This window comes from Globicephala melas, chromosome X (genome assembly GCF_963455315.2).
Source record: "Globicephala melas chromosome X, mGloMel1.2, whole genome shotgun sequence".
NCBI classification, from domain to species: Eukaryota; Metazoa; Chordata; class Mammalia; order Artiodactyla; family Delphinidae; genus Globicephala; species Globicephala melas.
Window position 1 is genome coordinate 123,501,377 of NC_083335.1, and position 21,853 is coordinate 123,523,229.

Below are 21,853 nucleotides of genomic sequence, written 5' to 3' on the forward strand. Positions count from 1 at the left end.
AACTCAAAATGGGGAAGACATTAAGAAAATGCCCTCTGGGATTTCCTATGAGAGGACACTTCAACAAGTAAATAATGAATGAATGAAACGGACGTGAGGAACTTACAGGTTTGCCCAACAGAATTTGGTTCTTCACGAGGTATACTTTGTATCTAATTTAAATATTACAACTCCACAAACTAGTTGGAAATAAAGTTCAAAGAAAAAAAGCTCCATGTTATTTATGAGCCTAAAAACTACTGACAAATCACTGGTTGTATTAGATTTAATCTATTTGATCTTGATCTGTCTTTTACTTGAGCTATAATATAATAATACAGGGGTGCCCAAAGAGGGCTTGAAGTTTAGGGTCCTATTACAGTAGCTGGAGAGAGTCAAAATAAAAATGACAGGAGAGCTGGCCCAGGTGGGAACAGGCATTAGACGCATCGCTGCTGCCAACCCCTGGATCCCCTCGGAGGCGGCGTGCGACCTCAGCCTCAGCACTTGTGAACTGACAGCGGGACTGGTCCAGCTCAACCAGCGGTGGAGCTCCCTCTTCCTAAGGAAAACGCCTGCACAGACCTGGCACGAGCAGAGACAGGCAGGCAAGCTCGTTTCCTACCGGCTGTTTTGGGGCAGTAAGGGTGCACTTATGAAGGTGAGAAGGACAGTGACAGCTGGGCCTCCAAAGGTTGTCAGGCTGATTTGCATGCATGTCGATGGCCGGATACATGTTTTTCTCCTCACAAAGCCAAGCGCTGGGTCAGGAAGGACCCTTTCTCAGAGAGGCTGGGACCACCAGCACCAGAAGCCTCTTTTTTTCTTTTTTGCGGTACGCGGGCCTCTCACTGTTGTGGCCTCTCCCGTTGCGGAGCACAGGCTCCGGACGCGCAGGCTCAGCGGCCATGGCTCATGGGCCCAGCCACTCCGCGGCATGTGGGATCTTCCCGGTCGCGTCCCCTGCATCGGCAGGCGGACTCTCAACCACTGCGCCACCAGGGAAGCCCAGAACCCTCTTTTGATGACTGTCAGATGCTCCCAGGACATGGAAGCCAGCCTTCATTCAGAGAGCAAGGAAAAAATCTCTATGTAGTGTGTGTGTATATATATATATTTTTTTTTTTTCAAAATAATACTATTTTATCCTTGTGCTCATTATGCAAAAGTCACTGTCAGGTCAACAGAGTCTTTTTATTCTATATGCGGTTAGCCCTCCATGAATTGCCTCTGTCCACAAACACCCAGGTCAAGTCTTACTTGTAGTAGAAAGGCGACTTCGGCACTTGAGAAAAGCCCACCGTATTACGTTTAAATTGCAGCTGTCTTTTAATCATTAATCATTTATGCTGGCCCTTTATAGACTATTTCCCTTATTCTCGGTGAACCAGGCATACTTGAAATTCACACTGACTCTTCACTGCTTTCAGGTGAAAAGCACATTTTAATTTATATTGAGTCCTTCAACCGCCTCACTTTTAAAACAAAAAGGGTTTTACAAATGGGTTTTCAACAGTCACTCTAAAAGCATCCTATTTTTATGGTAAATGCTGATAAATAGCAAATGTTCTATAATAACAGAACAGGTTTCATAATAGTAGACTTTTAAAAAATTAAATGGTGTTAGATTGGGCAGAAGTGATTTTATGTAGTTTATAACAAAAGGCATGGAAACAATAAAACTTTAAATCCATTAAGGAAACGTCAGTCTGTTAAGAAAGGGAAAGCAGCAATTATTTTGAATCTGAGACAGTATTTGTGCCAGGTTTCCAAGGATCTTAGGGGAAAAAAAAATGGAAAACTGCATGGATTCCACAGATTTCAGATAAGAGTATTTCCGAGTGGCAGCTGGAGGAAGATGGCGCAGGTATGTGTCTTCTGGGAGACCTGAATTGTGATAAGCCTAAGAACGGACTTCTGAAAATAGTCAACAAGCCCATAATGCAGAACCGGCATTGCAACAACATACACTTGATGCGTGAGAGGGAAAGTGCGAGAGAGCAAGAGAGATCTCTTTCTACTTATAATGAATAATGCCTAGTGACCGATTCTCTTTTTCTCTTCAAATGAGACCCAAAAAAGTAACGAACTGTTATGTCTCCCATAGTATGCTTTCTGGCATGCCAAACTATACATGATACAACAGCATGGGTTTAACATACAAGAACCTTGTCACACTCACAGAAAGAGGCATGTAACAGCAGAAAGGAGTTAAGTGCTCTAGCAGCTGCCTGTGGATGTAAACCGTTACATCGGCTAAATTGTTTGGTAACTTGCATCCCTATCTTTTGGAAGAGGGCAATTCCTCCATCTGGGAACTGAAGATACCAATCAAAATATTGAAAGTTCCCTGCAAGCACACTTCTGTTCTTGGATCGTGCCAACAGAAACCCACAACACTCATGCGTCTATTATGCGTTTTTCAGCTGGGCCCCATCGCCAGCCTGTTTTCCAAGGATGTGAATACGGTTACTCCAAGGTAGCGAGCGGAGCTCCGTTCATTTACTCATGTTGGAGAAAAACACACAAAAAGTTCCTGAGTTGATGGTGGCCTTCCTACATGTTAACTTCTACACGAACTCATATGATATAGCTATTATTTTGTAATAACTTTAAATGGAGTGTAATCTATAAAAATACGGAGCCACGATATTGTACACCTGAAACTAATACTGTAAGTCAACCATACTTCAATAAAAAAATACGAAGAATTCCCATGAAGGATTTACTCCACCCCAATAGGAGTTCACTGGGGCTGATTTCTATGGTCCAGTAAGTATTTTCAGATGTTTGTATGTGGCACAAGGTACATTTTCTTACAGTTCTCGCTTTCCTTCCAAGTCACATCTTTGACATCCTTCCTCACACGCACACAACCCCCCCGTGACCCTGGAGGTCCCCTCGCCTACTCCACTCTGCTCCTTACCTTTGTACAGAGTCTTGGGCACCTGGCAGGTGTGTCCACATCCATTGGAACAACACTTCTTAACCCCAGAGCATTCACTGTCCACTTCACAGCTTTCGACACAGGCGGCGGCAAAGCCACTGGCCTTCTCGGGAGCTGGGCAATCCCCCTGCTTTACCGACAGGATGTACTTGAGGAACTCACAGCTGGTCAGGCATTCATAGTTCTTCTTGGGGAACAGAGGCTGGGAGAGAATAGAAAAAAAAATTCTCCCATTAAAGACACATGGAGTCTGATTTCCAAGGCGTCAGAAAGGCAGGTCAAAATTCTTACTCCATCAAAGTCTCCCCTGAATTGTTCACAAAGTAAATGTACTTGCTTTCTTTCCCCCTAAAGAAGTGATCTTTTATGCTAATTTTTTAAAGGACTACGACCCATGACTTAGAACTTTATTTTACATGCAACAGATACACGTCAATTACACATACGCGCATTCACAGATTATTGTTACATTCTAAGTTCTGATATTGTAAATTTAATGTACATCGAGATATCAATACTCTGACAATTAAATACCAGGGAAAAATTTCACACTCTTAATTACCAAAGGTGGAAAACTAGAAACACTAGCTAGGAAAAGTATCATTTCAAGGTTTGAATTAGAATTGTAGAAGAGAATAAAATTGATTGTTAATAATCATATATAGGGCTTCCCTGGTGGTGCAGTGGTTAGGAATCCGCCTGTCAATGCGGGGGACATGGGTTCGAGCCCTGGTCCGGGAAGATCCCACATGCCACGGAGCAACTAAACCTCTGCACCACTACTGAGCCTGCGCTCTAGAGCCCACAAGCCACAACTGCTGAAGCCCACGTGCCACAACTACTAAAGCCCGTGCGCCTAGAGCCCGTGCTCCACAACAAGAGAAGCCACGGCAACAAAAAGCCTGCACACCGCGACGAAGACCCAACACAGTCAAAAAAAATTAATTCATTTTTTTAAAAAAAACAAAGTTAAAAAGAATTTTTTTTAATTAATGATACAGAAAATTTGAAAATAACATGAATTGACTGGATCAAAACTGTGTCTCAATTCAAGAACTTTCCAGGTAAAACAGAAGAAAGGTCATGCTTTCAATACTGAAGTACCACAAGTCTGTAGCTAGTTAATTTAAATTTAAAAAAAAACTTTATAAACATTTAAAGCATCATCAGTTCTTAAGGCTCTTCTGTCTTATGCACTTTCACAGCTCATTTTTCTGTTAGCTACTAGATGTTTTACTTCATTAGTTTTTTTTTTTTTTTAAGGATACTGAGTTGGTATGGTGTGGGGTTTTTTAACATAAATTTATTTATCTTATTTATTTTTGGCTGTTCATTGCTGCGTGTGGGCTTTCTCTAGTTGTGGGAGAGCGGGGGCTACTCTTCGTTGCAGTGCGTGGGCTTCTCGTTGCAGTGGCTTCTCTCGTTGTGGAGCACGGGCTGTAGGCACGTGGACTTCCATAGTTGTAGCACATGGGCTCAGTAGTTGTGGCTCACGGGCTTAGTTGCTCCATGGCATGTGGGATCTTCCCAGACCAGGGCTCGAACAAGTGTCCCCTGCATTGGCAGGCGGATTCTCAACCACTGCGCCACCGAGGAAGCCCTTCATTGGTTTTTGAAGTTCTCAATTCAGGTCCAAATCTAAGTTAGGAATCAAAGAAGCATGTGAAAGGATCTGGAACAATTATAGAGCTTTGGCCAGCTTTCCTCTTTCAACAAAATGTATACATTACAGGCACTGACGAAAACAGTTAAGTTACTAAAGTCATTGGCCTCTGCCACACCGGCTGAGATTTGCAAGTAGACATAATTTTATTAAATCTGGCAAGCGTTTACTGCTTGCTAAGTTAGCAATCACAGGGACTTAGTTTGCACTATGTATATCAAATCAACTCACGGCAAACATCTTCACACATGAAAACGGAGTATAACTTGGGAGTCAGATAACGAAGTAAGGGCTGTCTGTTCATATGACTCTAATCATCTTCATGGCAACTGCCACGCCCTTGAACTGGGAGGGACAGGAAAGCAGGAGCTGCTATCTCCTCCCCTTACTGATTTACTCACCGAGCTAATTACTCACCGGACCAGAATTAAAAACAAATAAAAAAAAAAACACTGGTGGAGACAGATCTGCAACATTTGTTCCCACTGAGCGTAAAAGAAGAATGATCACAATTAGCACAATCCTTTGGATCTTCCAGTTGACGTAGGGTTGTTCTGTACAATTCTTTTCCTTTTTGCTATGGATTCAAAAATGTGATTTTTGTTGTTGTGGGGGGGTGGGTATTTTGAGGTCCATGGAAACAAATCAGGAATCAAAGGAAGTTCCTCTCTGCACTGGAGCTTTCTAGACGGGTCCCCGAGCTTGCAGTGTTCCAGATGCCATAATGAATATTCTATTAGATTGTGTACACGGAGAACTAGGCAGGGCTGTACCGAGTTAGCTCCCAACAGCTACTCAGCAGGACTGGACCCACGGAGGCATCTTTCCTTTTCCCACCGCCACACATTTCCTGTGTAACATTTCCAAGTTCTTCTGTTATTCTGATCATGACGTTACAAGAGCCAAAGACAGAGAGGCGGCTTTGCTTCTCCGACAGCGTGACCATCCACAGGTCTCCAATATGCCCCCACCAGGCCCAGCACTGAAATCTGCAGGGAGGGAACTGGGCCCCCTTGGAATTTATAAGAAAGAAATAGTCTTCAGTCCTTGAACTTAAATGAAGATCATCTGACAAATACGTGAATTGGTACAGTCATCTCACAGAGGCGTTCTACTTCACTCTTCTATTTGTTCAGCTCTACTGAAGGCAAATTTTGATGTTCTCTATCAATTACCTTAGATAATCCTCTTGGATTAGGTTGAAAAATATTAATGGTCTGAATATAAATTAGAGAACATATGGTATCTGTACACAAGGTCTCTCCCCATGTCTTTAATCATTGCTTAATGAGAATTTACCACTGAATGGAATAAGGACAAAAATGCTCATAGGTGAGAGAAAACGATGTGTGAACATTAGGACTCTAGATATAAAGAAATGTGTAAATTGGTCCCCTGATCACCAGTTGGAAATCCTGAGAGCAAAAGATCATTTGGGTGCAGGAAAAGAAACTTCTGACCTTTAAGCGTGTCATATTTCTTGTGCCATTACAACTTAATCACTCGTAGACTCGTCAGGAGGGATGTGAACATTTTAGCAAAGGTGCGGGTTACCCAAATCACAAGGAGTGTCATGCCCCTCAACTTCACAGAAATGAAAACACGCATGGCAACAACAGATGCACCTACTGAATGCTGCATTTCTTGTTTATACAACTGCATCCAGTCTGTTAAGGCAAATTATGAATTGTAAAACTATGTAACTACAATTCCTTTATAAAACTACTCATATGAATAATCTCATACAAATAACCATTTCGCCAGGTCACTGGCTCGAGTTTAAAATTTGGAGAAAACGTAGTTACTATGCTGATTAATTTTTGTTTGTTTTTTGTTTTTTTCTGCCCTGTCCATGTACAAAAATAAGAGCGGAATAGTCTTCAAAGAGCATGTATTTTTCTAGAGTAGTTAGGGCCTAAAGGATGTCATTATGCATCCAAAGACGGGCTCAAAAAAGCAAAGAGGTGAAGGAAAATGCCCTTGGGTGCACTGCATTAAGGGGAAACTCCCCCATATTTTAATTAACATTCTACACAATACTAATAAATTCTTATAAATCTCTGCTACATCCCATCTGTTACCCCAAAACTCAAATGTGTTTTCAGTGCCTCACCTAGGCAACACACTACGCTCACCTTTCTTGTGGCAAATCAAAATGAAATACTAACCATAGTAACTAACTGTTCTTGGATGCTTTTACAAGATACTCTTATCTTCATTTTGTTTGGTGTAAAATGCAAGGTACTTCACAATAAAATAATTTGTGCGGCAATCATGGGATGATGAACACAAACACATCAAATTCAGTAACATATACTAATACGTTAGAAATCCTATAAATATGAAGCCTCAGGTATGGAGAAAACTCTGCATTTGGTGTCTGGTTCAATTCACCAGAACTGCACATGTGCCCAATCTCAGTACAGAGCCTTGGCAAAGCGCCAGGGCCTGGGGGCCCTCTCCTGGCTCCAGCCAACACACAGGCATGCAGCCTTCAGTGTGGACCCCTGAAATGAGCTCTCCACCATCATCACCACCATCCCCGCCACCCTCACCAGTGACGACCCGAGGAACCAGCCGTGGTAGGTCATCGCTAACAGCTGCTAACGGTCTCCCAGCCCGTCGCCTCTACCAGCTGCTTCCCTAGCTCACCCCACGTACTCCTCCCCAGGCCCTACAGCCAGGATTACTTCCATTTCACAAATGAGCAGACAGAAGCTCAGGGAGGTCGTAATTTATCCAAAACCACAAACAAGTAAGAGTGTGGGCCAATGTTTATCTAAGGGCTGCCCTGTATCTCAGGGTAGAATTAGAAGACGGCTAAGCCAATGGCTCTCGACTTGCTTCCCTACTAGGATAACCTGGGGACTTCCAGCACTCCGGAAATATCCAGGACTAGAGCAGAGGGGAAAAACGCACGCGGGTGCACAAACACACACACTTATATACCTGTATATATGTAAATCATATATATATATAAATCAAAAGGGCAGTTATACTCCACGAATACTGATAAGAATGGGCAACGCTGAGATATAGCTTGCACTACTGAACTCCGAGGATAAAGATATAATTTTTCAGGCATTCAGGTAGAAAAGGCAAGTTCATTATGATGGAGAAAATAAGGTTTCTCCCAGGTTAATTTGTCTCTGTAAAATTTAATGTGTGACGGCAATACAGCAATGGCTATATAATACTAAAGAATATATATATATAAAATCAGCTAAGTTGTTATTCAAATAAACATGTGACAGAAATATTCTCAAAGACATAAAGACTCAGAGAATAAAACACTCATGAGCCTTTCTTGCAAAACTATGCAATGGTAAAATTCAGCTGTTCCACAAGTTCACAGAAATAAAGAGTAGATGGGCTAGCACAGCACCCCCTGAAAAAAATATAAAGTGTATACTTATATATTATGTGAGAAAAAAAGTGTGTGCAAACCCATTTGGACATCAGGTATAACAGTAGGCAGAGGCTGTCGTGAATAATCTCAAAGAAAATGGTATCTTTTAAAAGACATTGAGACATGATCTAATTTAGAAAGCCAAAAATAAAGAAATTAGCATAAAAGAATTACTAATCATTTTGTCATCCACATAAATATAAAACTAAAATTGAAAAAAGTAGGAGTTACAGTTTAAAAAGATAATATGATATAATAAAATTAAAAGAATATGTCTTAAAAAACCGGTAGGTTAGAAGGAATGGAGCAAGAAATCCTGAACTTAATTTTAGGATATCCGTATTCAGGGCTATGATGTACTGCATGCAGCAAAACGAGCAGAAGGGAAAGGCCTATGGGGAGAAGTCCAGAGGAAACCAGGTGCAAACTTTCCCAGTGGAGTCACACAGGATGCCTTAAATTCCTCCAGCCATGAGTTGTAACAACACGTGTGAAATGCTGTCAACCAGAGAAGTCCAGGGGAGACATGAAGCCCAGAGCTTTTATGGGGGGCTGGTCACATAGGCACCTCCTGCGTAGCATGTACCAAAACCCAGACTCCCAGAAGGAAACAGGTGTCAACAGTTTAGGAACAGTGCTATGGGTCTGTACTTTTCTTTTTGTGTGACATCCTTGTCTGGTTTTGGTATCAGGGTGATGGTGGCCTTGCAGAATGAGTTTGGGAGTGTTCCTCCCACTGCTATATTTTGGAAGAGTTTGAGAAGGATGGGTGTTAGCTCTTCTCTAAATGTTTGATGGAATCTGCCTGTGAAGCCATCTGGTCCTGGGCTTTTGTTTGTTGGAAGATTTTTAATCACATTTTCCATTTCAGTGCTTGTGATTCACCTGTTTATATTTTCTATTTCTTCCTGGTTCAGTCTCGGGAGGTTGTGCTTTTCTAAGAATTTGTCCATTTCTTCCAGGTTGTCCATTTTATTGGCATAGAGCTGCCTGTAGTAATCTGTCATGATCCTTTGTATTTCTGCAGCATCAGTTGTTCCTTCTCCTTCTTCATTTCTAATTCTACTGATTTAAGTCTTCTCCCTTTTTTTCTTGACACAGACCAATATCACTGATGAACACAGATGCAAAAATCCTCAACAAAATACTAGTAAACAGAATCCAAGAACACATTAAAAGGATCATACACATACACATACACATAATCAAGTGGGGTTTATCCCAGGAATGCAAGGCTTCTTCAATATATGCAAATCAACCAATGTGATAAACCATATGAACAAATTGAAGGAGAAAAACCATATGATCATCTCAATAGATGCAAAGAAAGCTTTTGACAGAATTCAACACCCATTTATGATAAAAACCCTGCAGAAAGTAGGCATAGAGGGAACTTTCCTCAACATAATAAAGGCCATATATGACAAACCGACAGCCAACATCATCCTCAATGGTGAAAAACTGAAAACATTTCCACTAAAATCAGGAACAAGACAAGGTCGCCCACTCTCACCACTCTTATTCAACATAGTTTTGGAAGTTTTAGCCACAGCAATCAGAGAAGAAAAGGAAATAAAAGGAATCCAAATCAGAAAAGAAGAAGTAAAACTGTCACCGTGTGCAGATGACATGATGCTATACACAGGGAATCCTAAAGATGCCACCAGAAAACTACTAGAGCAATCAATGAATTTGGTAAAGGAGCAGGATACAAAATTAATGCACAGAAATCTCTGGCATTACTATACACTAATGATGAAAAATCTGAAAGAGAAATTAAGGAAACACTCCCATTTACCACTACAAAAAAAAAGAATAAAATACCTAGGAATAAACCTACCTACAGAGACAAAAGACCTGTATGCAGAAAACTATAAGACACTGATGAAAGAAATTAAACATGATACAAACAGATGGAGAGATATACCATGTTCTTGGATCAGACGAATCAACATTGTGAAAATGGCTATACTACCCAATGCAATCTACAGATTCAATGCAATCCCTAGCAAATGGCACTTTTCACAGAACTAGAACAAAAAATTTCACAATTTGTATGGAAACACAAAAGACCTCGAATAGCCAAAGGAATCTTGAGAAGGAAAAACAGAGCTGGAGGAATCAGGCTCCCGGACTTCAGACTATACTACAAAGCTACAGTAATCAAGACAGTATAGTACTGGCACAAAAACAGAAGTATACATCAATGCAACAGGATAGAAAGCCAAGAGATAAACCCACACACTTATGGTCACCTTATCTTTGATAAAGGAGGCAAGAATATACAATGGACAAAAGACAGCCTCTTCAATAAGTGGTGCTGGGAAAACTGGACAGCTACATGTAAAAGAATGAAATTAGAACACTCCCTAACACCATACACAAAAATAAACTCAAAATGGATTAAAGACCTAAATGTAAGGCCAGACACTATACAACTCTTAGAGGGAAACATAGGCAGAACACTCTATGACATAAATCACAGCAAGATCCTTTTTGACCCACCTCCTAGAGTAATGGAAATAAAAACAAAAATAAACAAATGGGACCTAATGAAACTTCAAAGCTTTTGCACAGCAAAGGAAACCATAAACGAGACGAAAAGACAACCCTCAGAATGGGAGAAAATATTTGCAAATGAAGCAACTGACAAAGGATTAATCTCCAAAATATACAGGCACCTCATGCAGCTCAATATCAAAAAAAAGAAAACAACCCAATCCAAAAATGGGCAGAAGACCTAAGTAAACATTTCTCCAAAGCAGATATACAGATTGACAACAAACACATGAAAGGATGCTCAACATCATTAAACATTAGAGAAATGCAAATCAAAACTACAATGAGGTATCACCTCACACCGGTCAGAATGGCCATCATCAAAAAATCTACAGACCAGAAATACTGGAGAGGGTGTGGAGAAAAGGGAACCCTCTTGCACTGTTTGTGGGAATGTAAATTGATACAGCCACTATGGAGAACAGTATGGAGGTTCCTTAAAAAACTACAAATAGAACTACCATATGACCCAGCAATCCCACTACTGGGCATATACCCTGAGAAAACCATAATTCAGAAAGAGTCATGTACCAAAATGTTCATTGCAGCACTATTTACAATAGTCAGGACATGGAAGCAACCTAAGTGTCCATCGACAGATGAATGGATAAAGAAGATGTGGCACATATATACAATGGAATATTACTCAGCCATAAAAAGAAACGAAATTGAGGTATTTGTAGTGAGGTGGATGGACCTAGAGACTGTCATACAGAGTGAAATAAGTCAGAAAGAGAAAAACAAATACTGTATGCTAACACATATATATGGAATATAAAAAAAAAATGGTTCTGAAGAACCTAGGGGCAGGACAGGAATAAAGATGCAGACGTAGAGAATGGACTTGAGGATATGGGGAGGGGGAAGGGTAAGCTGTGACAAAGTGGCATGGACACATATACACTACCAAATGTAAAATGGACAGCTAGTGGGAAGCAGCCGCATAGCACAGGGAGATCAGCTCGGTGCTTTGTGACCACCTAGAGGGGTGGGAGAGGGAGGGTGGGAGGGAGGGAGACACAAGAGGGAGGGGATATGGAGATATATATATATATGTATAGCTGATTCACTTTGTTATACAGCAGAAACTAACACACCATTGTAAAGCAACTATATTCCGATAAAGATGTTAAAAAATAAATAAATAAAATACAGGGAAGAGAAAAAAATAGTTTAGAACAGTGAGCCCCCTCCTCTCAGTTAGGGATTGGTGGGAAAATCTCCCCCAGCCCAAGTTTCCAGAAGCCAGCCAAGGGCCAACCTTTTAGGCAGGAATTTCTAAGGACAGGTTTGCTATGATAACTCCTCTGCACAGGTAACCATGGCTATTTCCAGATGGTAGACTTTGGAGTAAAGGTTAAGTTTTAGTCTCCTGTGCAGCTTGTTATATCAATGTTTCAATGGGCATATATAATTTCTATAAAAAATAAAGACATTATACTGTTTAAAAAAACAACCCAAACTACCAGATGTATCTTTCAAGGAAGGCATCTAAATGCTAAGTATGCATGAAATAGGAAAAAGCATCCTCAGTTCAAATGTTTCTAATTTATGCTTGGAAATGAAATTATAATTTGCTTGGAAACTCAGTTACACATCCTAATTTATTAAATGTGATTACAGTTAATTTGGTTCCCAGGCAAACTGTAGACCTTGGCCATGAATACTGTAAAATTAGGAGAAAATCAGAAACATGTATTCAAAAATAGTCACTTTCCTATGAGTACACGTCCCTTTTGCTAAATTAGAGTCATCTTTACATACGTTTATCTCGGCTTCCTCTTCCTTGGCTTTTCTATTTATTTTGAAGGCAAATGTGACACACGGTATGAGGTTATCAAAGGTCAAATTCTCCACTGGGAGCGTCACTCCAGAATCATGCTGGAAGATCTCTGGAAGATCGCCAGGCACAAAAATAATTCCAAAACTTCAAAATTTTCTGGAGAATCAGGGACAGTTAGGACACTTGGTAGACCACCATTTCCCTCTCTCCCCCTCGTCCTGCGTTTTGTTACTAGGAGCTACCAGGCATGTCTGTGAAGCCCCGCGAAGCCTTTATATACTGACTCAGAAGCCAAACTGGCATTCCAGGTACTAGGAAGCTACTGATGAACAGAAGAAGAGCAGGACAGTTACGCCGCACCATGCTTCCAGTTTATGTCTCTACTAACAAACAGGTGACATCGTTAAGCAGTTTCCTTTGTATTCAAACAGAGGTAGACACAGGAGGTAACGCAGGTACACACACGTGAGGTCAAAAGAGGATGAGACAAGGAGAAAGCTTTTAAGATAGGCCGTCAACACTTAGCATGAGTTGACTGGGTAAGCGTGGTGTGGAAGGGCAGAGGGCTATTCTAGAAGGAAAGAATGACAAACACGAGGGCAGAAGCAAATACAGGGTACTCCATTCACGGCACGGCAAATACATCAGTAAGGCAGGAGCTGCACGCTGTGGTGACAACATCAGTGCCGCAAGTCTTGGTTTCTCCAAATGTACAAGGGGAATAACGATAATACTTCCTGTGTACTATTACCCTAAGCGTTGACGTATATTGAACACTTGGCACAGGTTCTGCCACATAATCATGCTGAAATTAGTGCTAGCCCCGAAAAGAAGTATTACAGTTTTAAAACATCATTCTAGAAATTCTACAAAAACGAAAAAAAATGAGAAACACAAGAGGTTAATTACAGATTACCTAAAATACTCGTATGAAAAATTTCTTTTGAGGAGGAATAAATTGTCAAGTTGTTAAATGTACATATTTACTGATTTTTTCTAACGTTTCCATCTCAGAGAATTTTGCAAATCCTGTCCCATCCAAGTTACAAGCAAAATCATACTTCAGAAAAGAGATACACTTTCACAGTCCTAGAAATTATAAAAGGTCTGTACCCCCAATTCCAACGTCATTGGGGGGGGCATTCCCCGCACAAACACCAAGCAATTCTCAGACCCTCGCGGGGTGTTTACACAACTCAACTCAATCGTGACACTATCTTCCTGGAGACGGCATCAGACCCCACAGGTCGCGGGCTCAGTCCTACAGGACGACATCCCCTACTGCCTCTGCACAGGCCAGTTCCAAGTTCAGGCTGTCGCCTGTGCTTCTGACCAAAGGGCTACAGATTGGAGGTTCCGACAAGCCCCATTCAGGTTCAATTAGTTTGCCGGAGTGCCTCAGAGAAATCAGAGAAACATCTCACCTACTGTATTACCAGTTTCTTACAAAAGGATGTAAGGCGGGAACGGCCAAACGGAAGCCGTGCACAGGGCACGGTACGGGGAAAGGACACCAGATACTCTTCCCAAATCTCCGCATGTTCACCAACCAGGAAGCTCTCTGAACCCGGTCCTCCGGGGGTTTGATGGAGGCCTCATTACTCGGGCATGACTGATCAGCTCATGGGCCGCTGAGGACTGAAGTCAATCTCCGGCTCTTCCCCCCTTCCCTTAAGTCAGAGGGTGGGAGGAAAGTTCCAACCCCTAACTACAGGGTTGCTCCCCCTGGCAACCAGCCCCCTGTGAGCAGGGGCTTTGCCAAGGTCACCTCATTAAAGTAACAAAAGACACCTGGTGAGAGCTCTCACCACTTAGGACATTCCCGAGGACCTCTGTGCCAAGAAGGGGGTCGAAGACCAAATGCATATATTTCTTCTTATAAATCGCAGGACCCCAGAAATCTTCCTTGAAATTTCTCTTCCTTTGTTTACACACTACTATATGGAGAGCACACTTTTAGACTGATGGTGCCATCGCAAAGTGAACTAGAAATGAATGTGAATAGAATGTTATTTCCTCATTATAATGTACAAGGGAAAGTACAAATACCATAGGTTAGCAAAAGGGTTCTCGGCAGAAGTGACTTTTGCCCCACAGAGAGTATGATAAGGCAAGGCCTGGAGACATCTTTTGGTCCTTACAACTGGGAGGGGAGTGCTCCTGGCATCTAGTGAGTGGGCAGAGCTCAGGGATGCCGCTACAGACCCCACAGTGCACAGGACAGCCTCATGGCAAAGAAGTATTGAACCAAAAATGTCAAGAGTGTCGGACTTCAAAGACTCTGGATGAGAGCAATATACTGATTCATTAGCCAGAAAAGCACAAATGTGAAAGGGAGATAAGCTTCCATCACTCTCTGGAGAAGTCCAGAATCCTCTGTAGGAGACAGACATTGAAACAACAAAACCACGATGTCATAAGCACTGTCACAGACATGTACAAACCCCGCGAGAACAACGGGTAGCGCATATTCAAAACACGTCTCGACAGTGTCCAGCAGTGTGTCATATGACAGGGACAAGGAGAAGGCAGTCACGGCTCTGCTGCCACTCTGCCCGCCTTTCAGGAGCGCTAAAACGTAAATAACCGTATCAGTTACTAAACACAGGAGAGACACGAGCTCACGTGAAGTTGTCAAAGGAGGCGCTCAGAAGATGTGACAGCTGTCTTAAATGAAGAAAGGCAGGAGTGCAGAGGACCGTCTGAATGTCAGTGTCTTTTCAGCCATAAAGAACCAACTGTGCAAAACCAGAGTCGTCAGGGCACAGGCTGGAGAGCCTCAATTCATTTGGTCTATTTGCCCAAAACCCTCTACGTATGCCTGTTGAGGAACGCGGGGACTGACCTTCTGGAAACAACCATAAAACTGGACAGAATACATGGAACAGCAGACAACGGCCGACAGCTAGCACGGCGCTGTACGCCCTGAGAGAGCACACAAATGAGGTGAGCCCGGAGACGGCCGACGATGCATGGCTGCGGGTAGGTTCAAGTCCACAGCGCGAGGAGGGGTGACCCAAAGGTCGTCCTGCAGCTTTTCTGAGTCGAGGAGAAAGAGATCAAAGTTTGAGGAGGCTGAAACGAGTAGGTCTTGTGGGCAGAAAACCAGGAAGGATGGAACTAGGCAAAGAGAAACCCAGAGAGCTGTGAGGGACCCCTCAAGTTTTGGGCTGAATACTGCTTTCTTTTAACATTCTTTTTTTTTTTTTCATTTTCTTTTCCATTATGGTTTATCCCAGGACGCTGAACAGAGTTCCCTGTGCTCTACAGTAGGACCTTGTTGTTTATCCATCCTACGTGTAAGAGCTCACATCTGCTAACCCCAAACTCCCACTCCACCCCTCTCCCAACCCCCTCCCCCTTGGCAGCCACAAGTCTGTTCTCCATGCCCATTAAGTCTGTTTCTTGAACATGCATGAGGTGAAAGCACACGAGACCGTGGAAGGAACAGACAGAAAGCACTAGAGCAAGCAATTCCTGGAGTTCTAAGCAGGCTACTACCTCACATTCTAACCGTCAGAGCAGAAAGGATACACAATACACAGGGCATCGGATAGAGTCCTCAGAAAAATATCACTATAGTAATGGGGACAAATTAGCCCTAGACTAAAGTCTGCTCTGAATCTGCCCTCAGAAAGTTTAAACGCAAGTCTCTACAAAAGCAAACTGATCTCAAGTAACTACATGCCAGAACGATCGAATGCTTTTTACAAAATACAGCAAAATTCAGAACACGAAAATCTGACATCCAATCAGATATCATCAGGCATGCTGGACTTCCCTGGTGGCTCCGTGGTTAAGAATCCGCCTGCCAAGGCAGGGGACATGGATTCGAGCCCTGGTCCGGGAAGATCCCACATGCCGCGGAGCAACTAAGCCCATGCACCACGACCACTGAAACCGCGTGCCACAATTACTGAAGCCCACATGGCGAGAGCCCGTGGTCCGCAATAAGAGAAGCCACGGCAATGAGAAGCCCGCGCACAGCAACGAAGAGTAGCCCCTGCTCGCCACAACTACAGAAAGCTTGTGCGCAGCAATGAAGACCCAAGGCAGCCAAAAATTAATTATTTTTTAAAAAGTACTTAAAAAAAAATCATCAGGCATGCAGAGAAGCAGGAAACTATGACGCACAACCAAAAGGGAAATAGAGAATCTAAAGAAACAGAGCCAGAAACAACACAGGTGATGTAACTAGCAGGAAAGGACAGTTATCGATGAAAGGTTACTATAAATATGCCCAGGAATGTAGAAGAAAACATGGACACAGAGAGGAGAGGAACAGAAGATGCAGGAAAGACCTGCACGGAACTTCCAGAAGTAAAAATGAAGGAACAGAAACATGACGAGAGGACTGAAAAAGTGTCAGACACTGTAGAAGAAAACATGGACACAGAGAGGAGAGGAACAGAAGATGCAGGAAAGACCTGCACGGAACTTCCAGAAGTAAAAATGAAGGAACAGAAACATGACGAGAGGATTGAAAAAGTGTCAGACACTGTAGAAGAAAACATGGACACAGAGAGGAGAGGAACAGAAGATGCAGGAAAGACCTGCACGGAACTTCCAGAAGTAAAAATGAAGGAACAGAAACATGACGAGAGGATTGAAAAAGTGTCAGACACTGTAGAAGAAAACATGGACACAGAGAGGAGAGGAACAGAAGATGCAGGAAAGACCTGCACGGAACTTCCAGAAGTAAAAATGAAGGAACAGAAACATGACGAGAGGATTGAAAAAGTGTCAGACACTGTAGAAGAAAACATGGACACAGAGAGGAGAGGAACAGAAGATGCAGGAAAGACCTGCACGGAACTTCCAGAAGTAAAAATGAAGGAACAGAAACATGACGAGAGGATTGAAAAAGTGTCAGACACTGTAGAAGAAAACATGGACACAGAGAGGAGAGGAACAGAAGATGCAGGAAAGACCTGCACGGAACTTCCAGAAGTAAAAATGAAGGAACAGAAACATGACGAGAGGACTGAAAAAGTGTCAGACACTGTAGAAGAAAACATGGACACAGAGAGGAGAGGAACAGAAGATGCAGGAAAGACCTGCACGGAACTTCCAGAAGTAAAAATGAAGGAACAGAAACATGACGAGAGGATTGAAAAAGTGTCAGACACTGTAGAAGAAAAGACCACTTGTTGGGAACCTGAAGACACAATGACAAACACGATCAAAATGAAGCAGACATTGGGGGAAAAATGAGCAAACAACATGATCAGAGACTGACTGACCCAGGAGACCATATAAAGTCTGTCATGTATATTTAGGGCCCCAGAAGACAGGACACAGAGGACGGGGCAGAAAAAAAATTGGCCCATGTGTTTAAAATTTGATTAAAATTATAAGCCCACAATTAGAAGAAACTTAGTGACCCCCAACAGAAGACACATAAAGGCCACCCCATCAAGGTAGCCAAAATCATATTAAAACTGGACACAGAAAGAAACACTTAAAAGCAGACAGAGATATAAACAGATTCTTTATAAACAGCTGGAAAAAAAAGAATGTCGGAGATTTTTCAGAAAATATACAAGACCAAAGAAAATGAAAAGATTTTTAAACAACTCATTTTTTAAAAATTGCTCACTGGAAATTCTGTACCCAGTGAAATACCTTCCGTCTGGGGACAGAGACAAACCGACAATTATAATTCTGCGTTTTGAATGATAAAAGTGTGAGGGTTTGATTTCTTTATTTATGTGTGTATGTATGTATGGCTGCGTTGGGTCTTTGTTGCTGTGCGCAGGCTTTCTCTAGTTGCAGCGAGCGGGGGCTACTCTCCGTTGCGGTGCGTGGGCTTCTCACTGCCATGGCTTCTCTTGTTGCGGAGCATGGGCTCTAGGCACGTGGACTCAGTAGTTGTGGCACATGGACTCAGTAGCTGTGGCTCGTGGGCTTAGTTGCTCCACGGCATGTGGGATCTGCCTAAGCACTGCACCACCAGGGAAGCCCTTCCACTTTTAAAAAACCATTTTCATCTGTTTATTTTCAATCATTATCAGCCATTGCACATTTTCTCTCTATAGAATAGCACAGAAGAAATCACAAGACTTCATCAGTAGGCACCTCAAAGTGAAAGCTTATAGGGAACCCCAGTATCAAAGAAGGGGAATCCACACACTTACTAGTCCTTCACCCAGCAGCATCTGCACTGCTGGGGAAACGGAGACTCTCGTGCCGAGAGCCCATGCCCGTTAAGACAGAATCTGCACTTCAGCAAGATTCCAGGTGACGTGTGTGAAGGACCAAGCCTGGGAAGCGCTGCTCTGGCCCCGGGGAGCTGCAGCTGGCATCTGCAGAAGCTGAGTCTCTCCATCGCTGCACTGAAACTTGATTCAAGCCTAGTTTCTGACTCCAGAAATCTGGGCTTTTCCCCCAACGAATCTCTCACTTTACACTCCCGATGACGGTCATTTCCCCTCGGCTTATAAACGTATTCAAAGTCTTCTCAAGGTAAAGACACAAAAACCATTTCCCCAAAATCAAAGCCCCTGACCCAGCCACTTGTCTCTCCTCTTTCCCACCCAGGTGGTCTTAGGAAGGAACTTCAACTTGTGGACAGAGTTGTGTGCATCTGTTGTACATTTCCTCCTGTACATTTACTATTCGAGTGGGACCTTTTAAGGCTGTCTTCTACTGACCCGTCGTAGAATTCCAAAGTGGCGACCTGGCCCTCCGCCATCATAATAAAAAGAGCTACTATTTATCCAATGTCTGTTATGTTCAGACACTGTTTAAGTGCTTTACATGCATCTTTGATTTTTTTACTTAAATTAGATGCTTTTGTAATTTCTATGATATTCCCCTAACTCCTTGTGTAGCTACCTGGCTAGTCCCTCTTTTGAGACAGGATAGGTCTTTAAATCATTCAAAATAGCCTCCGGTCTCAGCCTCTTATAAATTTTCAAAACTCATCAATTCTCCTCAATAGAGTCTTATGGTATACTCCCCAGCAACACATAAAAATTCAATGAAAATTGAGCCTCACTGTTTAAAAAAATGAGAAGAAAAAAAAGGCTGCATTCCATGGAGAACACGTTCCACCCAATGAATAATTTACTGAACGACCATAAAACGTCATTCAATATTCTTGATATGCTCATTTTCCAGGACTGTGAAATTTGATTTAATGAGGACAGCTTCCTTTATAAGATGATGGTAAAGGGAATCTCATAACGATTATAAAAATCTTCAGCATTCCTTGAAACGTTTCGATCCCATTACTCCCACCCTCACTAAGTGGAAAAGAAAACTTGGACCAAATCTGCACCTTGACCAAGGACCACAACCCAGACTATATCATTAATACTTTTCTTTACTATAAAAATATAAACGGTAAATGTTTATCATTTGTAAAAAATAAAAGTTTACTCATTACAGTGATAAAAGCTAACGCTTTCGGGAAAATGTGCTACGTGCTGGTCACCCCAGGCTCCATCACTCTCAGCAAACCAGCCCATTTCACGGAGAAAAGTGAAGCATTGAGAGGGACACTTCCACGAATCCCCTTTCACACCCGCCTATACACCGGAAGCCGGCCCGTGTGTTCTCATTTGCTACCTCGTCCTGCGACAAGGAGGCACGGTCCTTTACTGCCACGTCAAACCTTCCTCACATGGTGCAGTGGACGCCACTGCTGTTTCAGGTCACGTGCTTCTGCTGGTCTCCTCTCTCCTCCAGCATCACACACCCTCTCTCTTCAGGACAGTTCCCATCTGCTTAGACTACGGGATGATTTCTTCACCCCAAACGTGATGTAATGTGGGGTTACCCTGCTCAGCCCTTCACCCACAACCTTCCACAGCGATCCGTGCTCTCTGAAATGTTCTCATACCCCCTCCTCTCTCCGTCTCTCCCTACCACTCCTCTGGAACACATCAATCAGGCTTTCTCTGCAGCCACCCGCTAACTCTGCTCCTGTTAAGGTCGACCGTGACCTGTGCATCACGGTATCCAGTGACCAATTTTCAGACCTCCACCGTCCTGCAGATGCAACTGATCACCTCTTCCTTCTTGAGAAGCTGTTGCCATGTGTCCTTTAGAACTCCACCCTCGCGTGGACCTTCTCCCATCTTAACAGCCCCCGCTTAGTCCACCAGCAGCACTGATTTAGGACATAACCCATGAAGCTCTTGTCCCTCTACCACTTCATCCAGCTTCATGACTTTAAATACCATCTATCCACCATGACATTTGTATGTCCAGCCTGACCTCTCAACTCCAGACTCATGTATCTATGTACCCATGACACATCTCGAGAGGAGGTCTAATTTACGTCTCAGACACAGCATGCTCGACACCAAGCCTCTGGTCATCCTTTCTCCACCCCCTCCCCCGCCCACAAAACCTGTGCCTCTCACATACCCCACTTGTCAGTATCCGCTCAAGGTCATGCCAGCTCCCTCCCCCAGCTGTTCATGACAAAGACCCCGCCATCACCATCAACGCTTCATTCCCCCGATTCGTCTCATGCAACGTGTCATCAGATTCTGTCGGCTCTGCCTTCAGAATATGTGCTGCCCACTTCTGCCCACCTCCACCACTGCCACCCTGGACTAACCCACCAACATCTCTCTTCTGCTCAAGCACTCATCCTGTACAAGTAAGAAGAACCTGTGCTTCTTACCCACCAGTCATACACCTCAAGAGCCATCCTGGTGCCGCCCCCCTCAAATATGAACAACTCCCCTAAAGGGAGGACTCAGGAGCCGTACTATAACTTTCTCAGGGAAGATATTCCAACAGAGCAAACCTTTTTAATAAAAACTGAGTCCCTCTTGTACACTGGACCTTAATTTAATGGACTCTGAACGATTCACTAGTTGACTCTTCAAAAGACTAGAGGTGACTGTATCATGAACCCCATGGTGTGGCACCCAAAGCCAGCTTTATTCTACTACGTTCTGGTATATCCCCACCCCCCAGGAAAGAAAAGACATGACTACGTTCAAAAAACAGCACCAAGGTCCATCTCCACTTGTCCCTTGACAAGGATACTGTCGTCAGGTCAGCTGTCGTTCTGGGACACTGAAGCAAAAGATTGTATTAAATTCTACGTGCTTGTCCTTCCCCCGGGATGCAAACATCGGGGCAGGTTACATCCTTTTCCTGTTTAGCTCTCATCAGCTTCTTTCAGTACCTTTAACTCTTGCAGAGACATTCCCAGACAGGTGACGGCTCTGCCTGAGTTCCTGAAGCGATGCGTTCACTTAATACCCGAGATTTGAAGACATGACACTGGGTTGTGGAGCGGCGGAGGCAGGACAAGTTTTGACAGCAAGAAGAGCAGTGTGATACATCTGACGCCTTCGTTTCGAGGTGTCTTTCCAGTCACGTTGGAACACCCCACGGCCAAAGAGACCCTGTAGTAAGTAGTAAGGAGCCGTGTTCTTCCTTCAATTCCTTGAAGTACCTTTAACTAACTATGATTCTGCCTCATCAAAGCTTCCTTCTCATTTGAGAGTAAGCCTGTTCACACACAAATGGTTGGACCAACAATTT

General features: G+C 43.1%; 1 protein-coding gene across 1 annotated transcript in view; it reads right to left on the reverse strand.

The window, feature by feature from the left end:
• Positions 1-21,853, reverse strand: part of ANOS1 (anosmin 1) — a 192,454-nt gene that overhangs the window by 54,732 nt on the left and 115,869 nt on the right. Inside the window, exon 4 of the mRNA XM_030837319.3 lies at positions 2,906-3,128. Within this exon, the coding sequence (XP_030693179.1) occupies positions 2,906-3,128 (223 nt within the window). The remainder of the gene's footprint in view (positions 1-2,905; positions 3,129-21,853) is intronic.